This window comes from Toxotes jaculatrix, chromosome 3, assembly GCF_017976425.1.
Source record: "Toxotes jaculatrix isolate fToxJac2 chromosome 3, fToxJac2.pri, whole genome shotgun sequence".
NCBI classification, from domain to species: Eukaryota; Metazoa; Chordata; class Actinopteri; family Toxotidae; genus Toxotes; species Toxotes jaculatrix.
In genome coordinates, this window is record NC_054396.1 from 20,824,191 (window position 1) to 20,844,008 (window position 19,818).

Consider the following 19,818-nt stretch of genomic DNA (forward strand, 5'->3'; position numbering starts at 1 on the left):
GTGACTTGATTGTCTTTGATCAGGCCAGGCATTATAATGGGGCCTGGATGGAGATGGAGGATATCAAAGCCAAAGTAAAAGTGCTATAAAATTAAGACGTTTCTCCCCTTATCACCCTTTTTAATGACTTCTATCCAAAATGTTATGGTTTGTTAAACATAGTGGAAATGAAAGGTAGAACCGAGGATCACACCTGTCCAGGTTCTTAAAGATTTCAGCTCTAGGTTTACAGGTCATTTAATTTATTTTGTGGAAAAGACCCAATTCTCCTTACACTTAATAGTTTTAACTTACACTTATTTGTTTTGGAATCTGCTCAATGAACTTTCTGTAATTACAAAAGTTTGGAGGAAGTTTGGTGAGTTGGATTACTTTGGCACAACACACAGATATAACGGATGCTAAATACTCATTCAATAAATACAAACATGTTAAAAAGTACTCAGAATCCAAGTAAATATATTGACGTGAATATAAATCTTGTACAGCTTCATTTAAATGTAGCTAGAAGAAAAAAAGAATCGTGAACCACCTCACTTTAATATAGCATAATAATAAAGTTACCCAAAATTAAACATGACTAAGTAATAGTAGATGCTTCAAACACTATTCAGAGGAACATTTCTTCGTGCTTCTCTCATATCAAAGATCATTTTGATCATTCAGACAAAATGCAAAAGTTTTCAGTATTTACTTGAGGACTACAAGACTGTGGAAGAGCGATTAAGACAACAGCAACTATAGATAGGAACAGGGTGTGGGAGCAGAGTGACATGATTTTGCCAGGAACGCAAAGCAGCTTGGAACATTGGATTTGTTCCTCACTCCAAGATACTGATCCATCCCACAAGCATCTGCATTCAGAAAGGCGGCAAGGTTAAATTTTGTTTAGCTTTATTGGTGGCAATTTGACCATTGTCTGTGCGCATTCACAGAGTATATGTTCCCCCACTGAGGTGAGTTTTCAGTAACAGCTTGTGTGTAGTATGCTACAGACAGATCAAACATACTGATTTCAGACTTCACAGGAACTCCAGTTGCTTCTCTTATCTTCCTCCAGACTGTTTTTTTTTTTTGCTCCTTTCACTTTTTATTAGTGAAATCATACAACTTGGGATAATGACACATTTTACATTCAGGTTGAAATTGTGACACTGATTTTGTAGTCATTCATGGTACCTTTTTTTATATTTTGCTTTGTATTGTATTGTGAAGCAGAAAGACAAGACTCACCATATTTGCAGTGAAGCGTAAGAGTGGGCTTTCTCTTGGTGTAAGCGGAGAGCAAACAGTAGACTGGGAGTGGAGGGATTACATGTTTTGAGGGGAAGCAGAGGCTGCTGTTGGTTCACTCTGCTCTCAAACCTCATAGGGCAGAATATAATAGACATTGGGTGGGATAGAGACAGCTCGACAGAGACAGTTATAGTGGGAAACAGAGATGGACATTTGGAAACTAAGGAGTCTAAGTGCTACAGTGAGTATTATCATCTTCATTATACCTGGGGCCAAGTCATTGACCTTACAAATGTGTGAACTGGAGGAAGCAGCCCAAAGGGGTGATAAAATATGCATTTTGAGCAGAGCCAGTCAGCTAAAGACAATCTAAACAGAGAGACAGAAACACCAAGCGAGAGACAGCTTGAGACACTCATTGCAGAGAAGAGATAGTGTCAATAAAGTTGTGTGGTGACTTAAGCTTGAGTGCACCATCCCACCACAATCCCACCAATGACTGTACCCACCAGCAGTCACTGGTGGTCCTTCCCTCAGGTCTGGAGTCCCAGCCAGACAGGGGGGACCTGACCTGAACTTTAGCTACAGACCATCTTGCGATGGGATTCATCTTGTGCAGTTCACCTGTTTCGCCAGACTCACTTCTCTCATGTTATGTGTTTCGGCTGGTGTGATCCCATAGCAAGATGGTCTCTAGTTAGTTTTAATTTTATTTATTTATTTAAAAAGTTTTACGTATTGGCAGTAACAGTACAGAACCTTTTCTATTTGGATTCAAATAGAAAAAACCACGACAGGCTGTCTTTTTTACGATGCTGTTCATACACATGGTATAAAACTTGCCCCATAGAGCGGCACAGAGCGATTCAAGTCTGCAAAAACGGCATGAGCTGTTTGGTGTGCCAAATTTTAATGGAGTGGAAATGCTCAATCAGCTCTAATTGATACTGTGCCGGTCAATTTTTGGAGCACACCCACAAGTCACGCACAAGTGCAAACACTTAAAAATGCAGAGCAAGCACAGCAGATTTGCTGTTGCTTGTGCATGGATCAGACCCATCAAGATTCCTCCTTTCATCTCTGACTTTCTCCTGGTAAAGAGAGTAATCAGTGCTCTTATGGGGTGTTGGTACTTAATTTCATGCATTGAAATGAAAATATATTTTTTTAATCAGTTGATCTTACAGTTTTCTCTCATCGTGACAAACATCAGTACTTCACTGGAATACCAAAAATGCTAACTAGTAGGCAATATAGATAAAAATTAATATTGCAGTTTTGTTACATCATCATCTGTCACTACTCAAGTATTCATAGTCACATTTTTTAAAAGTTAAACTCATGTTAATGCTGCTCAGCGCACACCTGCCTGTGCATGCTGTTTGCCCAGCAGTATTTGTCTGTCATGCAGCAGCCAACAAAATAAGGTTGCAGCACACTTGAGCATGTCTCGCTGCTTATGGGAAGCTTCACCTCTTAGCATGCACTGCCAGCATAGTATCTTCGATTGATTAATGTGGCGATGGTTAAAGCAACAGTGCATTATTATTATGTTTCTTCTCAGGTTTTAGGGTTAACCTCAAATGTAAAGACTGGTGCCCTGTAATTAACCAGCCTATATCAGCTAGATTTAGCCTGCAAAGCTGGTTGAGCTGAGTAAAGCTGGGCTGGTACCTAGGGATGATACTCTCTGATGCCTGCTGACTTCACCCTGTGCATATGTATGTCTGTGAAGGAAGGGCAGTGCCTTTCTTTGCTGGGGCCTACTTCCTTATTCTGGAGGTCTGTTCTTGTGTCTGTGAGCTCAATCTGTTTAGTTCAAGGATCAGCTCCACCAGACCTGATAGTTAGTCACTGCTCTTATCAGGACGAAGTGGAACAGAACTGCAGTCAGACAGTGTGTGAGGGGAGTCATCGCCCATCTGCACATTTAAATAACTGTGTGTGTGAATGACTCACATTCTGATCACTTTGTAAGCCCCATTAAGTCCATGTGCCTGTGTGTACATCCGCAAGGTTTGTTTGGTCACATGTGTGTATTTGTTGTGTCTGTGCGATTGAGCTGTGTTGTTCGGGCTATAAGTAACACATGATGCTGCTGTGTGTTATGTGTGTGCATGTGTGCGGTTTAATTTGTGTTTATGTGAGTGCCCAGTGATAAATACACCGGACCTTGTAATTGGGGAAAGGAGGGGGGTCGTGAGAGAAAGGGAGAGAAAAATATGGGGGTGTTAAGGGATATGGCTGCTTTTCACTTGGTGACAGAGCCTGTTGCCATGGAGCTGGTCCTCCCATTGGTGGAGGTCTGGTCCAATCGCTTAACAGCACAGATTGTTTCATCATTGAGAAGTTTTTCCTCTCTTCCTGTCTCACTAGCCACCCCTTGCTCCTCCATCTTTCTCTGCTCTCTTTTTTCTCTCCTATTTCTCTTGCACAGTCTTCCACTCCCCCCCCCCCCCCCCGGCATTTCTCGCAGTAAGAGAAGCTGATAAATTACATAAGGTTTATAATGAGCACGGGAGCTGCCACCCAATTTCATGTTGACAGTTCTTCATTTATCAGCAGCCCAAGTTGAGCAGGCAGAATCTTTCACAAATCTCCTCACTGTATTTGGGAAGACAAGACAACCCCATATTCAGTCAGTTATGTATACAGTATATTGGACAGCTGAGTAACTTAATTATTTTCAATCATGCCTCTGCCTGGCCAGAGGATTTAAAGACTGAGAGATGCCCACCTTTTGGACAGTTGAACTTACACTTGGTTTGCAGTTTATACGGTACAGCAAGCTTAAAGTAATGCCATCTAATACCTCAATCCTGCCTTCATGAAGATTATAATGTCCATATATATATAAAAAAAAAAAATATATATATATACACACACACACACACACACACACACACACACACGCACATACATATACATATATAATATTTTTTTAGTAGGCACAGATAAGAAAGTCATATGTAGATTTCGAGGAAGAGGAATTTTATCTATGTGGACTAGACTGAATTTTGTTGGATGTTGGGTGCTTTTCTTTGATCATGTAAAGGTGTCTTATGAAATTTGTGCAGATTAAGTAGAAAATAGTGTATGTTAATTGTCATGTGCTATTAAAACTACAGTGCCATTATCCATTTTGCAAGCTGAAACTGTGGATTCTGCTCTGGTGGTGGCATTAACATACTCCCTAAGGGCTCCCACTTGATAGAAACCCTGATGAGACAATGTCTTCTAGCCTCAGCATTACATAGGCAATTGATGGGACCAAAATAGAACTGCATTACGAAGCAGGGATTTCCCTGTTACTTTTGAGATTTAGGTTCGCCTAAGGTGTATGTTTTTGTGGCTTTGATAGGCTCATCTAATGTATTTTGTGGTTACGCTGCAGCTACAGTAAAATATTTCTTGATTATCATAATCTTATTTCAATCAGAAAAAAAGTGTGCAACTCATAAATTGGTATGAATCTAGTGTTTATTTCAGCACTTGCATGAGACAAATTTATTCCCCTGTGTTCAAAATCATGGACAAGGCTTTCTTGATTGCGACTACGTTTTTTTTTTCTTGAGGTGTTCCCCTGAAGCATTTTTTATTTGCTGTGGTTGTTCACATATTAGATGTGTTTCTGCTTCCACTTGTGTGATGTCTTGGTATCTGGTGAGTGATGTCATTTTTACAAGGGGCCTGCTGAAGCTGAGTGTTCCGAATAGTAGGCCGTCAGACGAGGTTATACTCTTGACATTGCTTGTCTCGTGTTGTGCCTCCACTGCCTTACTTGAGTGGTAAGCTAGCAGGTGAGTCTGCAGATTTGTTGTCGTTGTACTGTAAGACAGTTGCTTTGTACAAAGCTGTTGTTAGTTACTTTGCCATCTACAGAGTAGAACCCCAAATACTTCCACACACTGCTTCTCGGTTGCTTTGGTGTCGTGATTGTGCGCTCAGGGTGGCTTTGCTCGCTAGTGCCTTCCATTTTTGTAGCAAACAACATAACATTACTAGCTTAGTTTACTGATAGATTTGTAGGGCATGGGTCAAGCTGACACTTTTTTTTTTTTTTTTTTTAGGGCACCTTCTGCTTGATCACAAGGCAAATGACTTCAAATGGTCTGTTGAGCTTGTATAATTTTGAATTCAAACAGGTCATTACAGTTGGAATATTAACTCCGCCCACGCACACATTTCAAATGAATGTTCAAATTTCTAATAAAAAAACGACAGCCATCATGTGATGCAACTTAGGGAAAAATAATGTGTGCTTAGGGAGATGCAGTGGATTTGCCTGCTGTTGCAAATAGGGCATAGTTGTCATGTGAGACTGAGATTGCAAAGTGCTATGAATGGAAATTTTGTCTTTAATACCTTATGCAGAACAAGTAGGTGTAAATAAATACTTTAGCCAGTTAATAGCTTACATATATTTGTTTAAGTATTATTTCCTTTCAGTCCCTGATATCCTACTGGCTTACAGTTGAGACTACACTGTTATCTCCTTCTTCAGCATCCTGTTGTAACAGGAAGTGTATTAAAGAAAAAAAATTGTTCTTTTTAAGTACATTTTAGCATGCAGTAGAAGAATAATGTAATAATTCATAGCGAGTTCTGTGTTTGTTTTAATTATTGCACAGTTTCACTGTGATTATTTCATAATTCTTATTTGCTTGTTTAGGTTTGACCCACATGGAATTCCACATTTCTCTTCCTCACCCACATGCCCACACTCCTGCCTTCATCAGTAATACATGCAAGATCAGGATCCCCCCCCCCCCCCCCCCCCCCCTCTCAACTGGCATCGCTCATTATGCAGAAGTGAGATTGTCGTTCACTTGGCCAGCGCATTTATCTCTCCATCACCCACTTTCTTCTTGTGTTCTTTTTCTTCAGTCTGATTTGTTCTCTTCATACACCTTCTGTATTCCCCCACATGCAGCAGAGCATTATAGATAGGTTGTGACAAGTGAAAGCAACAGAGAAAGAGAGGGGGACTTGGAGGGAGCTACAGAAAGGTAGGTAGGTAGGTAACTAGGGAGGGAGGGGAGGGGAGGGAAGGAGGGAGAGAATGAGTCATAGCTCGTCCCACAGGACTGAGTGGGCTGGCTGAGTGGAGGAGGATGGCGTCAGCAGCAGGCCTGACAATTTAAGAAGACACATTAAAAGAGGAAGAAAAGAGGGAGAGAGAGAGACAGAAAGCTAACATTTCGCAGTGGGTGGATGGAGAGAGAGATATTGATGGGAGGGGTTGATGTGGAGGGGGCGGAAGGCAAGAAGGGGTATCCTCAATGAGACTGAGAGAGGAACGAGAGAGGGGGTGGCAGGGAGAAAGACAGAGAAAGACATAGATGGAAAAAGAGAAACCCTGTCTTCCGGTTCATTTGACCATTCATGTCCCCTTCATCTGTGTTTTGTGTGTTGTTAGTATCCAGGATGTTTTTTTCCTCCTAATGTTTGTTGCTATCGTCATCAAAGTTTCCTGGCTCCGTTTGGCAGAGAATATATACAGTATTCTGGTGTGTCTTTGTGTGCGCTGGCCAATGATACATGTATCCATATTTTTCCTGCGTGAACCACAGACTCTGTTTTAGTGCGAATGTGCCTGGACTGTTCCTCTACAGTCCCTAGTGCTGTGCCAGCCCCCTCACCCCTCCCTGTGTGAGATTGTGCAACCGACGCAAAGGGGAATCCTCTCTGACACTGACAAACACTGGTACGCACACACTGCAAGCACTGCTGATATATAATATGTGCAGGCACTGAGCTTGCACAAACTCTGCCATTACTACACACGTCAGCCTCCACTCTGTGAAGACATAACCTTGCTGCCTTTTGTGAAATGGGTTCTCTGTGACGTCAAATGGGCAAGGTGCGCGGCTGAATACAGAGGAGCTGAATTGGGTCGAGCTGCCTGTGTATGTCTCTCCCACTGCTGTCTGTGGGTTTGTACGTGCTTGCTCACTCCCCTTTGCAGCGTTCTGCGCTTCCATTCACCTTCATCTTTCATTCAGCCTCTGCAGAGAAAATGGAGAGGCATGTGTCTGCTACGCATGCTTCTCCATTATGAAATTTGAAATAATGCAATGAATGAAATAAAGTAATAGTAGCAGCTTTCAATCGTTATTCATACAAAATTATACAAACACACAGTGCTCATTCTCTGTTCACTTGCACTCTGGCCGCCATTAATGAGAAATAACCAGGTTAGGAAAAAACATAAATAATGTTGATTTATGCATCCATCTGTATTATATGTGTGCTGTAAGCTTTTTCAGTGTATGGTCTCACCACAACGCACTGTTGTGCCTCAGGCAAAATAATCCAGTTCTTTTTAATTAGGTTGTTGTGTGTGTCTGTGTGTCAGCACAAAAGTGTAAGTTAAAATTTGGCCAAATGCTCCCTGTTATTGAAATCCCAACTTGTCAAATTAATATATTGGCAATCTTTGGCAACAGCTGGTATAAGAATATGGCTGATAAGTTAATAATTTAAAAGACTTGATATACACAAGCTTTCTGTTCTTACCACCTACCATGTAGTTGAGTTCTTCTCATTTCTCTGGCTCTCCCCTCTGCTAACTATTACTGAGACCCTGACCCTGCTTGACCCGGAGCAGCTAATTTTGACAGTGATCTCATACCTGCACGAAATATTTAGTCCAGCTAGTCTACTGTCTAAAGTGGTCGTCTACATTCTGTGTGTCTTAACACAGACACACACACAGAGCTCTGACCAGACGGATAGCTCCCTCTGTCTCCCTCTGTCTCTTTCACTCACTGGCCCACTCACACATGCACACACTGTCTCACTCAGGGCTACCATCCATTGGCAGTCTTTGGTGTGGTAACCTGACACAGTGGGCAGTGCAATGTATGACCTGTGTGTCTCAGCTGGTTGCCTGTCATCAGGGCCTATGTAAGAGTCTGCAAGGCCAATAATGTGTATGAAGTGGGTCAGGGTGCCCTGCACAGCATTATGACAGCTGATGAGGATGATGGTGATTTTTCTTTTTTTTTTTTTTTGTTGGTCTTGTATGTCATGTGGCCAGTCTGTGTGCTTACCTGTAGGGTGCCATGGGTTTTTGTCAAACTTCCCATTTTCCCCGAACATTAGTTAAGAAGCCAACTTTATACAAAATTTGTAAAATTGCCATTGTGTTTGCATAAAAGTAGCAAAAGGTAATTTCACACTGAGAGCTGTGACTGAGAGAAATGTAAGAGGTCAGAGAAAGAGACTACAGGTCATCAACGATTCTTATGACAAAAAAATGGGCTAACGTTTGCTCTTTAAATACCTGATCAAATTATTATAGTTATTGTGGTTTAATGAGGCCAACATGATTTGAATAACCTCTTTTGCTTAGATGTAACTGGCCCAAGTTCTGTGTGAATTAGCTGCCCTGCTGTATGTCTGCAGCCACATGTGATGATGCAGGCAGTTGGCAGAGAAATGTCAACATCGGGGCCCACCGACACACTGACTGAACTGGGACAGACCAGGCAGAGATCAGTGCTGCTGCTGGTATTGTAGCTGCTGAGTCTACAATGTGCAGCTCATACTATGATATTGTAGTTGTTATGCCTAGGTGACATTTTGTGTTAGTACTACATAAGAATATGGGTATTCGTTTGTAGGTTTAGCTACAGTAACAGTGTCAGTATTGGCAGTAGGGCAGGGAATGTCACCATAGGACAATGGTAACATGAGGTTTACTGCTGTTGACCATCGTCACTACTTTCCATCAATCAGGCAACATTACTAGCATGTTCTTCCTCCTCATCTGTTCTGCTCAGATATGTGATTAAGGTTTTGCTGATGCACACAAAACACTTCCTGTCACTGCTTCACAATTTAACCACCAGCCAGATACTGTCACATTTTTACAGTTAGGTGTGATTCTTACCCAGACATAGCCCCATCTTTGGGGTTAGTGGTGTGGCTGAGTTAGCTATGAATTTGTTTATAGAGATTTATCAGGTGATTACAGAATAAACATGCTGTAACTGTTCAGAATTGCTGAATGTGAACATGTAATAATGTGAACTTAAAGTTCAGGGTATTAACATTTGTATGTTCTGACAGTCTTGTCATTTTGAATATGTGTTAAAGGGAATGTATATTTGTGTTTTCAGATGTCATAAGAGTAGAAAGTCAATTGTAGGTAGTCAGTTGGATTCACTGTGAAGTTTTTGAAGTGGCCTCATTACTTAGTTTGAGAGGCTTTATCACTTCAGCAGCTCTAATTTGACTTTCTGCCACTTGATATCCCATGACCTGGATGACTGAGAATCCACATTGTTGTTTGTACATCAGGCTAAGATTGCTTGAACTTTCTGATCCTTTCTCTTTTCATCCTGCCCTGTTCTTTCTGCTTCTGTCTTTCCATTCCTCTCAGCCTGTGCACACTGCAATCCACGTATTTATTTTTAATATCATTCTTTTCTCTGCCCTTCTCACTGGTACTCGCTCAACACAAATGGCAGCAGTTGGGAATGACGTTACCATCTCCTTGGCAACCCTGTGGGCCGGTTTGTGTGTGTGTGTCTGTGTGTGCGCGTGAGAGAGCTAAGGGAACACAAGAGACGAATGGGTGGAGGAGGAGAGAATAGGTAAAGCTGGTTTATTCATGAGCGCCCCATCTCTGCCTCTGATTCACAATTTTTCCTGCAGCCCCTCCCTGCCATTAAGCCAGGACAGTCTGCTCAGCCAGGAGAATGACACTTGAGATGAATGACTATCTTTGCTTTCTAATCCAAAACCATTCATTCTTTTTATGCAAGAATACACTGTATGTGTGTGAGCAAGCAAAAGGAGGAGATTATTTTGAAGTGACTGTATCAGGAATTTTTTTCTTTATCTGCCCACAGTAGATAGTGTGGCTGTGGTCTGTGCTGCTGTGTGGTAGGCTTGTATAAGCAGTGTGGGGTTGGGGCATGTGGGTGTCCTGGTCAATTACGTGGTGTAATGCTGCTGATGCTGCTGCTGATGACGCCTTTGCTGTTGCATTGCCTGGGTCTCCCCCACAGTGGGAATCCCTGCCTCGTTTGTTCACTCATCTCTCGTCTATCCTGCAGCACAGTAGAGCACAGTGCAACACATCGGTACGGGCAGGGACATGCATGAATGGCACACATCCACGCTGCATCCATACATGCTGACAATCATGCCTCTTATGCCTAAAATTTGTTCCTACTCGCACTTCATCTCATTATTGTATGCATTCACATATATGGGATTTAATGCATACTTTTCATTAGCAAGCACACACAACTTGTGCTGCTGTTTATACCAGATGATATAGGCTTGTCGGACAGATGGATTGTTATTCATCTGTGTTGCCTGTCTGTGTGTGTGAATGGGTGTAATGCGTACGACGTCAGAGTTAATGCTTTGGAGCCAGAATTCAGCCCAAAGCTGTTTGTGCGTCTGTGTCGTGTTTTTCTGTGATGGGAAAATGGGTTTAATGATGTAATTTAGAAGAAGTGAGGAAACAGGAGAATACGTAGTCATGAAAAGGAAATGATTGTTGTATTTATTGCTATAATTCACATTTTTATAGTTGATTGTGCTATATCCCTAATATAAGGTGCTGTTGTGTTTTGATGGAGGATACATTAAGAGGAGCTTGCACATGGCAGATGTCTAAAGTGTTTAAATGGGTAAAGCTGGTGCATGTGTTCATTTTGAATGTTAAACCAAATCTGACTCACTTGAAGGAGTAGATCAGTGATCACTGATTCTTTGTGTAAGCAGATAAAGTTGGCAGGGGTGTCTGACAAATACCAAGAATCTGGGGAAATACATCAAAGCATTGCTCATAACTACTGATAATGCTCTACTAAAGAAATGCTACCCTTACCCAGTATACAGGACCTCGAGTTGAAAAGGCAATAATTTTCACTGCACTACAGCTTTCCTGTAAAACTTTGTATTTTAGTGAAAAAAAAAACAATTTTAACTTATATACATTTCTCGTTTATAAAGAATGTCGCCTTCACTGTAGAAACTTGCATTTTAAGAAGTGACAAAGACAAGTTATGATCATTTTAGCAATTTTGGGAAGATTTAACCTGACTTGAGGTGCTGATTTGTAAACCCTGTGTGCCAGTAGGCTCTGAGCCTTCAGCTCTTTGTCCCCCTCCCTGCTAGAATGAGCAGCAGCGGCAGCAGCAGCAGCAGCAGCGATGAGTCACTCAGTGTGTGAATCATGACGTCATCCGTGTCTTCCTCTTCTGCTTTTGGTGTCCAGGGCTCCTGACTGGAGGACAGACCATGCTGCTGCACTGAGCCGAGGGAGAGAAAAGAAAGAGGCCTCAGAGGACCGCTGAGGTGGTGGCTGGCCTGTTGGTGTGCCCCTCCCCCTTGTCTGGCCGGCTAACTGCTGCCTCTTCAGTTCACCTGATCGCTGTAAATATTACTGCCTTTTTTTTCCCCACACATGCATGTTTGTTTCGCCTGTAATATTCTTCTAGTAAAGACGTGTCTTCTTAAGCAGGTTTGTACCCATATTGGGAAAATTAAACCTCTAAATATCTAATTATTTGTTTTTTCTAAAAGTACATAATTGGTCTTTTGAGAAGTTTATTTTGTAGCAGATTTTTCATGAGTGGAATGAAGAGATTTTAGCTCATGCTGAAATTCCATGGTACAACTTATTCAGGTCTTTATTGTGTTCAGGTTTCCTTACTACCACCAATCTGCTGCTAATGTATTAAACTTTATCCATCATCTATTATCAATTGAGTTGTCACCATGGCCAGTGTAAGTACTGTAAATGTTGTTAGAGATGCGGCTGTACAGTTTGTTCTGAAAAATAAAATCATGCTTCTTAGTGGTGACAAAACAAGTTGTTAGTAATCTTAACCTAAGCATTTATTTCTTTTGTATGTTGTTCCCTCACAGCCCCACTGCAAGGGCTAAGGCTTGCTATGGACGTCGCTTCGCCCCCTGCTGCAGCCCTGCCGAGTACACTACCTTAGTGGGTTCCCCTCACATTCCCGTGTGTGGTTCCCATCCAGGCTCCTTGTACAGAGTCCAGCACAGATCTGGTACCATCTACAGGTAGATAGTATTGTAGTTCACTCTCACATATACTATACTGTGCTCTCTGTCTCTGCTTTCTCCTTTGTCATTCATCCCTTTGGTGTGTAAAACAATCAGAACCTTGAATTTCCCTTCCTTTACTCTTGTCTCTTTTCTCAGCCACTCCTGGGTTCTCCACCCAACCCCCTCCCCAACTCCCACCCTCTCCCCCTCCCCTAAGAAGATGTCAGTGAGCCTGACAACAGACATCCAGCAGGAGGGAGAGAGTGGGCCACTCAACGAGCCCTGCAGTCGAGGCAAGACCTCCCCTCAACCACAGGGCACCAAGGAGGGGACAGGGGAGGGCCTAGAGCCTGAGGATATCTCCCCACAGGATTCACAGGTGGGAAGAAGTGATGATGTAGGAGTCCTAGTGGGAATTTTAAACCATTAGATTGTATGATGGACTTGTTGAATAATTGAATAAAATAAATTCAATTCAAATAAATTTAAAGGAAACTGGAATGAGTTTACATGATATAATAATATATATATATATATATGAACATCTGTTTTTTTTCTTGCTGCGCATTTGCCCAAATGTTTTACACAACTGCTTAGCTTGAAACTGTCCAAAGACTTCCTTCGTTTTTTGACAGATTTTGTTTTGAATTATTTTGTATAAAAGAAGACACTGCTAGAGAAATATCAGCCCATTGTATTGCCATTACATTCTCTGTTAAAAACTGGGAAATTTCACAATTCTAATTTACATGAATAAAATAACAAGATTCTCTTGCAGAAACGGGCTCCTAACCACAGCCATGGCAGGAAAAGGGCCAAGGTAAGTAATTTGTTTTGTTTTTTCTTTCTTTTTTTTTTAAGCTGCAGATATAGGTGTTCATCTTTCTGAAAGTAACCCAAATAACTTAAAAATCCTGCTCCCTGAAATAACCCCCTCCTGGTTTGTTGCATTAGATGACCTTCCATTATTAACGTTCTAATCCTCTCAACTACAGTGGACCACCACCTTCTTCTTATCATTGGCTTAAACTCTTAAATCCCATTAGAGGGTTAAAAGCAGGTGTGTCATGGTGACCTCAGTGAGGCAATGAAAGAGAGGGATATACTTAAGAAAGTTCATAAAGATTATAATCAGTGAAATTTAATAGATGTTGGTTTGCTAAATAAATAAATCTCATCAGTTGACTCCCAAACAGAGAGAGTGAGTTGTATGGAGCAGATTTTTTAAAGTCAGACAATTCTACAACATGAAGTTGATTTGTCTCTTCCTTGGTCACAAATGGCCAATGGAAGAAGTCGCCAGTTGACAGTATGGGCAACAGTGAAGACCAAATTCACTGACTGTACCCTGACTCTGCACTGACTGTATACTCTGTGAACTCCATCTCTCACTTTACTCCAGACCCTCTCTGCACTCGTCTGTGTACATTCACTTCACATTGTATTATGCAGCAGAATAGCAGCATACACCATTTTTGTTTTGGACATTTGGATTAGTTGTGGCCAACTAAACCATTACTCCCTTAATTAAATTATTATTTTATCCAAGTAATATCAATACACCGATCATTGTCTTAAGTTATTATCACTTGACTTAAAATGAAACAAACAATACCAATTTCTTAAATATAGTGTAGCTCTTTTAAACTGTGCTTATCTTACTGATAACCTGTTTTTAGGCCTATGTGCATCTTTTAAAGATGTAAATGCAGTAGTTGGTCATACATAGATATGAGAGTCACTGGCCTGCCACTGTGTATTTTTGAGACTGGCTTTCTACTGTAACATTCCATAGTCAGATTAGATCACATTGCTGTTATCACAGTGATAACATTTTTGAAGTTGGATCACCCTTGTTTCATTTCCCTCTTGCTTTTAAGACATAATCTGCAAAGGGACAGCGTCCTAATCAGCTATGTTGAAATGGAGCTCTATGTGTTCTCCATGTCCCACTTCAGCTTCTCCACCATTCCTCAGGGAACTCTATTATCAGTCATTATTCAAGGTTTTATGTAAGCTTTATTGTCTTACAAGGGATTTAGACAGGTTACCTCTTGTTTCTGGTATTGACTCTCAAAGTAAAAGCAGAACTCCAGTAACCTTCAGTACTGAGAGATGTAATACTGATGACTACAGCTGGTTATTTTATTTGTTAATTTTTCAACAAAAATCCTGTGGAGGACTGCGTTTACTGTAAACTATAATGATCAGTGTCGTCAGTGTTATTAAACACTACATTTTCACTGACCATACCTAAAAACCAAAATCAGTCAGCTTTGTAGATAATACGTCTGTGATTCTGTTTCAGTCTAATGCCAAACTGAAGCTGGTACGGAGTCTGGCAGTGTGTGAGGAGTCCTCTGGTCCGTTCTCCAATGATGGACCTCCGGAATCGGTACTGTTATTGTCTCTAACCTTAACCCCTAACTCCTGACCTTGGTCTGTACCCCGCAGTTAGCCTAACTTGCAATTTGTTTTTTTTTAACTGCAGTTTCTGTAGGATTAACAATACTTAATAGACTAAACAAAATTAGAATTCAAAATATTAAATTTTTTTCTCATAGCAATGGAATGTTGTTATTCAGGATATCATCCAGCTTCACATCAGCTGTCCCTCAGACAAGGAGGAGGAGAAGTCCTCAAAGGATGAATATGAAAATGAAGAGAAGGAGAAGAAGGACAAGACTCCAAGGAAGATGCTGTCACGTGGTAAGATGCAACTTTGGAAGTTAAATGCATTTTGCAGCTTGCTGTTTTGGGCTTAACTGCACCTGTGTTCACAACAGTTTTGGTATAATATGTAGTCTAACACAAGACAAGATTCAAATCTTGAGTTGAGGTTTTTTTTTTTTTTTTTTTTTTTTAATTCACTTTCCTAGAAACAAATGAATGCTAAACAGTCTCAGTTAAAATATTCAACATTAGTAAATTTAAGAAGGTTTTGCTGTGTCATGACTGTTACATGTAAATATGATGTCTACTGTTTTTATTAGTACCCAAACTAATATAACTAATATGTCTGTCAAGCTAATTTCTCAGGAAGATAATTGGATTCGTCCTTCTTTTGTTTTTTAATTACCTGCTTCACTCCCTCTCTCTGCAGAGGCCCTCAGGCGTCATTAGACTCTGAGAGCAACAGAGATGAAATGGCTAGCCCAACTGTCTAGTGTAGTGGAAAATACTGGAAAATGATCCCCTGAAGAGTGTGTTTGTATGTGTGGAAAGCATAGCACAGCTAGCTGGTATCTCACGCTACCTACTTCTTATGTTTATCCTCCCTGAACAACCTGGAATGTCATTGCTGGTGTGTTGAGGTGCCATTTTAGGGGGTATGATTTGTAGCAATATGACTTTGCTTTTTCAGTCTCACTTGTACTTTACAGAAATGTCACCTGCTCACTTTTTTTCTACTCAGTCTCTCCGCCCTTTCTTCCTCTTGCCTCTTATGTACGTTTTTCTTCTCTCTGTTAGACTCCAGTCAGGAATACACTGACTCCACGGGCATTGATGTTCACGAGTTTCTGGTCAACACACTGAAAAACAATCCCAGGTATGAGATGAGATTGGTGCAGCTGCTGCCGAGATACATTAAACATTTTATGACAAAGTTAGGTATTTAAATGGAACATTTTTGATCATTTTATATCCATTATCTTACATCTGGTCTTTTATTAAGTTGCCCATTTGGTAAATGCTTGGAACAGATAACGTTTTAGTTTCATTTATTGCAGTGCATCTGACAAGCACAATACCTGCCTGTTATTAAAACACCTAATTAAACAAACAAAAGAGGCACCATGTAATGCAAAGCGTTCAAGGGAAAGTTTAACAGCGAGCTCAACATATTTTTCAAACTGTCATAGGGTTAATATTCCATTAGCAGTCAATAGGCGAGGACCCTTGAATTTTCTGCTGACTAATAATATTGTTGGACTGGTCCCGGTCCCCCATACTCCACAGGAGTTTGCAGATAAATTGTTTATATGGTGTTTATATGGTGTTTTATAGGTCAGATAAAAATGCAGTCAGAGTTTGGAAAGGTAATAGAAGTAATGCTGTCATTAGTAGAAGCATTTATTGCTGTACATCTTACCTTTGATCTTTGGTTGGTATGCTCGCAACACTCCAGTCACTGACCGACTCCCCCCCCACCCCCCTCTCTCTTTCTCTCCCTCTCTCTCTCTCTCTCTCTCTCTCTCTCTCTCTCTCTCCCCCTCCCCCTTTCCCCCTTTGGCCCAACAGGGATCGAATGATGCTGCTCAAACTAGAACAAGATATCCTGGAGTTCATTAATGACGACAAGTAAGCCACGTTCTTCATAACCACTTGCTTGTATTTAAATTTAGCTCGTCTACATCCATTCCTTTTTATTTATAGACTGCTGAGGTAATGAGATAAACATGGCAAGTTGTAGTTGATGTTATGGGGCAAGTTTAGGTCAGTATTTCTGACTAGGACTTTATGTTCCCCTGTAACTAGAATATTGTTATTAGACTTAAGCATAATAATTTGAAATGTGCCTGAAAGCAGTAAATTATCTTATTGACAATAGATAGTCTGTTGCACAGTCCATACAAAAAACGTAGTCCCCCTTCTCAAATTATTTTAAATGTTTAAAGAAATTGACACATTATGAGAACATTCATCACAGCAAACAACAAAAAGAAAAACAATTTTAGCAATTAGTTCATCACAGTGCAGCGTTGAAAAAACATATACCACATACAGCTTTGACTTTTGTGTCCCTTGCAGTAACCAGTATAAGAAGTTTCCTCAGATGACTTCTTATCACCGTATGCTGCTGCACCGTGTGGCTGCTTACTTCGGCATGGACCACAATGTGGATCAGACGGGCAAGGCTGTCATCATCAACAAGACGGGCAACACGCGCATGTAAGTGCATTCCCTGACTTTGGTCCAAGCTTCAGCACCTACGGTCTTAAAGCGTGGAGAAACTCAGATCTGGAATTCTGGTGTTTTCTAATCTTTATATAGGTATGAATAGAATGTACTGAAATTAGTCAAACATAAAAAAAACACTGTTAGGCATCTGACCTTTCTCCAGTCCAGATGCCAGGATTGTAGTGGTATTAATATGCACTATTGTAGGTACTACTGTATGCAAATGATATCAAGGCAGCTATGAAAACAACCTCAAGGAAACACAATAGCAAACCGTCATGGATGAGGTTGGTGTGACCACACAAGCAACATAGCTTGAAGGTAACAGAAGAATCCCACAGCCATAAAACTCTGTCCAAGTAGGGTAAAGAACATCCTGAGCCAAAAATTCAACAGAACAGTGACATGTAACTGAATGGAAAGTTTGTTTCTGCTGAAAGCTGACAGAGTATCCATACACCTGAGAAATGAAACCAACCTCTAGGCCCTGCATGTATCTAATTGATTCAGCACAACACTCCAATGACAAACACTGTGTACTTTTCACACTGCGTGCCCTTTAGGCAGAGACAGAGAGGAATTTAATAGTTTAGCAACCAGCAAGCTATTTCAAGTTAGGTTATACCCCACAGCCACTCCTATTAAGCAAAATTTGTGTAGGTAATAAATGTAGCATCACAGCATCACATACCTGTTGCACTACAAAGCGACAACAGTTGAGCTGTTACATCCTGTGCTTTGTAAACAAAATTTGTTTTCAGTTCTGGCTCTGTGCATGCATAAACATAATTACATAATTTATTTTCTCCTTGCTTTGAATAAGTTATTTTAAAATTTTATGGTAAAAAAGAAGTAGAAATAAATATAATATTTCCAAATCTGTCAAAAAGAAAAATTTCAGTTTACCATTGTACTAACAGTAGAGTCTGATCTCAATCAGTGGCATCTGGACAACTAGTGCGGAAACCCTCACTAATTGTAATCAACTTTTCAGTGTCTTTTCAGTTTTCAGTTTTTTGAGGCAGAATAACTTTTCTTGCCCGACAAACAACAGTAGCTAGATGCGCTTCCTTGGTTACAGTTTTCCAAATTAATGTTTGATGATTTCTTTAGGCACAAAGTAAAATTATGAAACTCAGAAGTGGACAAAAAACAATCTGGGCAGATTTGATATTCAGATTGAGAATTGAACTTTTCTTTTAGTATGTAAAAAAAAAAAAAAAAAACATGCTTTTGTCCTCTACAGCCCAGAACAAAGGTTCTCTGAACACATCAAGGATGAACGTAACATGGACTTCCAGAAGAAATTCATCCTTAAGAGAGATGATGCCAGCATGGACAAGGATGATAATCAGGTAGGCAGCACTGTATATCATTTAACTACATCATATTCACCATCTATATTTAATGGTCCAAACATGTGCCACTTCTTCTCTCCATGTCAGGGACCTTAAAACCAACAATGTGTCTTGGCTAATCCCTGGCTAGTTCTTGCAGCAGCTTGTTGCATCATTTGGAGGTGGCTCCCATTGCTGTTGTTTCAACCAAAGTAGAAAGACACAGTTGTCGGACTGTTGATTACCTTTTCCAGATCAGATGAACAGGGGGGCAAGGTCTGTTTTTGATGGCAACTAAGCCATGACTCAAACACTCGGAGATTTATAGTGGTGAGCCCCCAAATTGTCAAGGCATCTGGAAGTGAGAGTAATAGTGAGGCAGGGTGTCTTCCATATTGCAGCATCATTTTGACCCAGCCACGTATTAATAATTGAAAAGAACTCTTATTAAATTAAATATATATATGCCTTCACAGAGGAGTCTTAATATATTTATCAATACTCGCTATGTGTAAGGGCATGCAGGGTTTGAGCTGTAATTACTGCACATTATCGTAGTTACAGACTTGGCAGGTGGGTGTGAAGCAGAATCTATTCCAGCGGAGATCAGAATGGGCCTGTGAAAGGAGATTTAATAATATGGGGTGATACCAGTAATGGAAGAAGCTGAGCCCCAAGCTTTATATTGTGTTTAAGTCCAGTGTTTATTTGAAATAGATGTATTGCGCTAACTGGCGGTCTCATTTTTCCAGTTTTTGGTTGTGTTAAATAGCTGATGATAAATTTAAGGTTAGAATTGGAGATGGCCTTGTACCACTCTGTCATTTCCAATACCAGCATCACTAACACCAGAGACTACATAACTATTAATAAGCCATTCATATGCAGTAACTTGCATGTTCCTAGTACTGTCTCTTAAACTGACATACGGTTTCCATTTTGCAATGCATTGAACATCTCCTCCACTGCAGCTGATTTCCTGTGTGTCTGTGAGCCACAAAACAGTTTAGCCTGGAGCACTGCTTTTTGGAATCAAAAACCTTGAATCTGTTTGTCTTCAGACCTTAGTAATGACACAAGACACAGATTTAAACTGTGTCAGCTGTAAACCTCAGCACTGCGACATTTTCCATTTGTTTCAAAAGGAACTTAACACCTTGCTCGTACAAACGTGCAGCAGTAGTAGCAGTCTGAGGTTTTTCAGCTAAGCGTCAATAACCCTTACCCTGAGATGTGCACTGATTCCACCCCTCAAAATATTCCACTCTCTGCCTTCTGCTGTTTTTGTTTTGATGGTAGGCAA

At 40.6% G+C, this 19,818-nt stretch overlaps 1 protein-coding gene across 11 annotated transcripts in view; it reads left to right on the top strand.

Moving 5' to 3' along the window:
* Positions 1–19,818, top strand: part of LOC121178920 (R3H domain-containing protein 2) — a 53,691-nt gene that overhangs the window by 11,674 nt on the left and 22,199 nt on the right. For all 11 annotated transcript variants that reach the window (XM_041033415.1, XM_041033414.1, XM_041033416.1 and 8 more), the window contains exons 3-12: positions 11,480–11,637; positions 12,133–12,291; positions 12,433–12,655; positions 13,055–13,096; positions 14,585–14,671; positions 14,862–14,985; positions 15,748–15,826; positions 16,519–16,578; positions 17,029–17,169; positions 18,425–18,533. In XM_041033415.1, coding sequence (XP_040889349.1) covers positions 12,497–12,655; positions 13,055–13,096; positions 14,585–14,671; positions 14,862–14,985; positions 15,748–15,826; positions 16,519–16,578; positions 17,029–17,169; positions 18,425–18,533 — 801 coding nt within the window. In that variant the 5' untranslated portion in view covers positions 11,480–11,637; positions 12,133–12,291; positions 12,433–12,496. The remainder of the gene's footprint in view (positions 1–11,479; positions 11,638–12,132; positions 12,292–12,432; positions 12,656–13,054; positions 13,097–14,584; positions 14,672–14,861; positions 14,986–15,747; positions 15,827–16,518; positions 16,579–17,028; positions 17,170–18,424; positions 18,534–19,818) is intronic.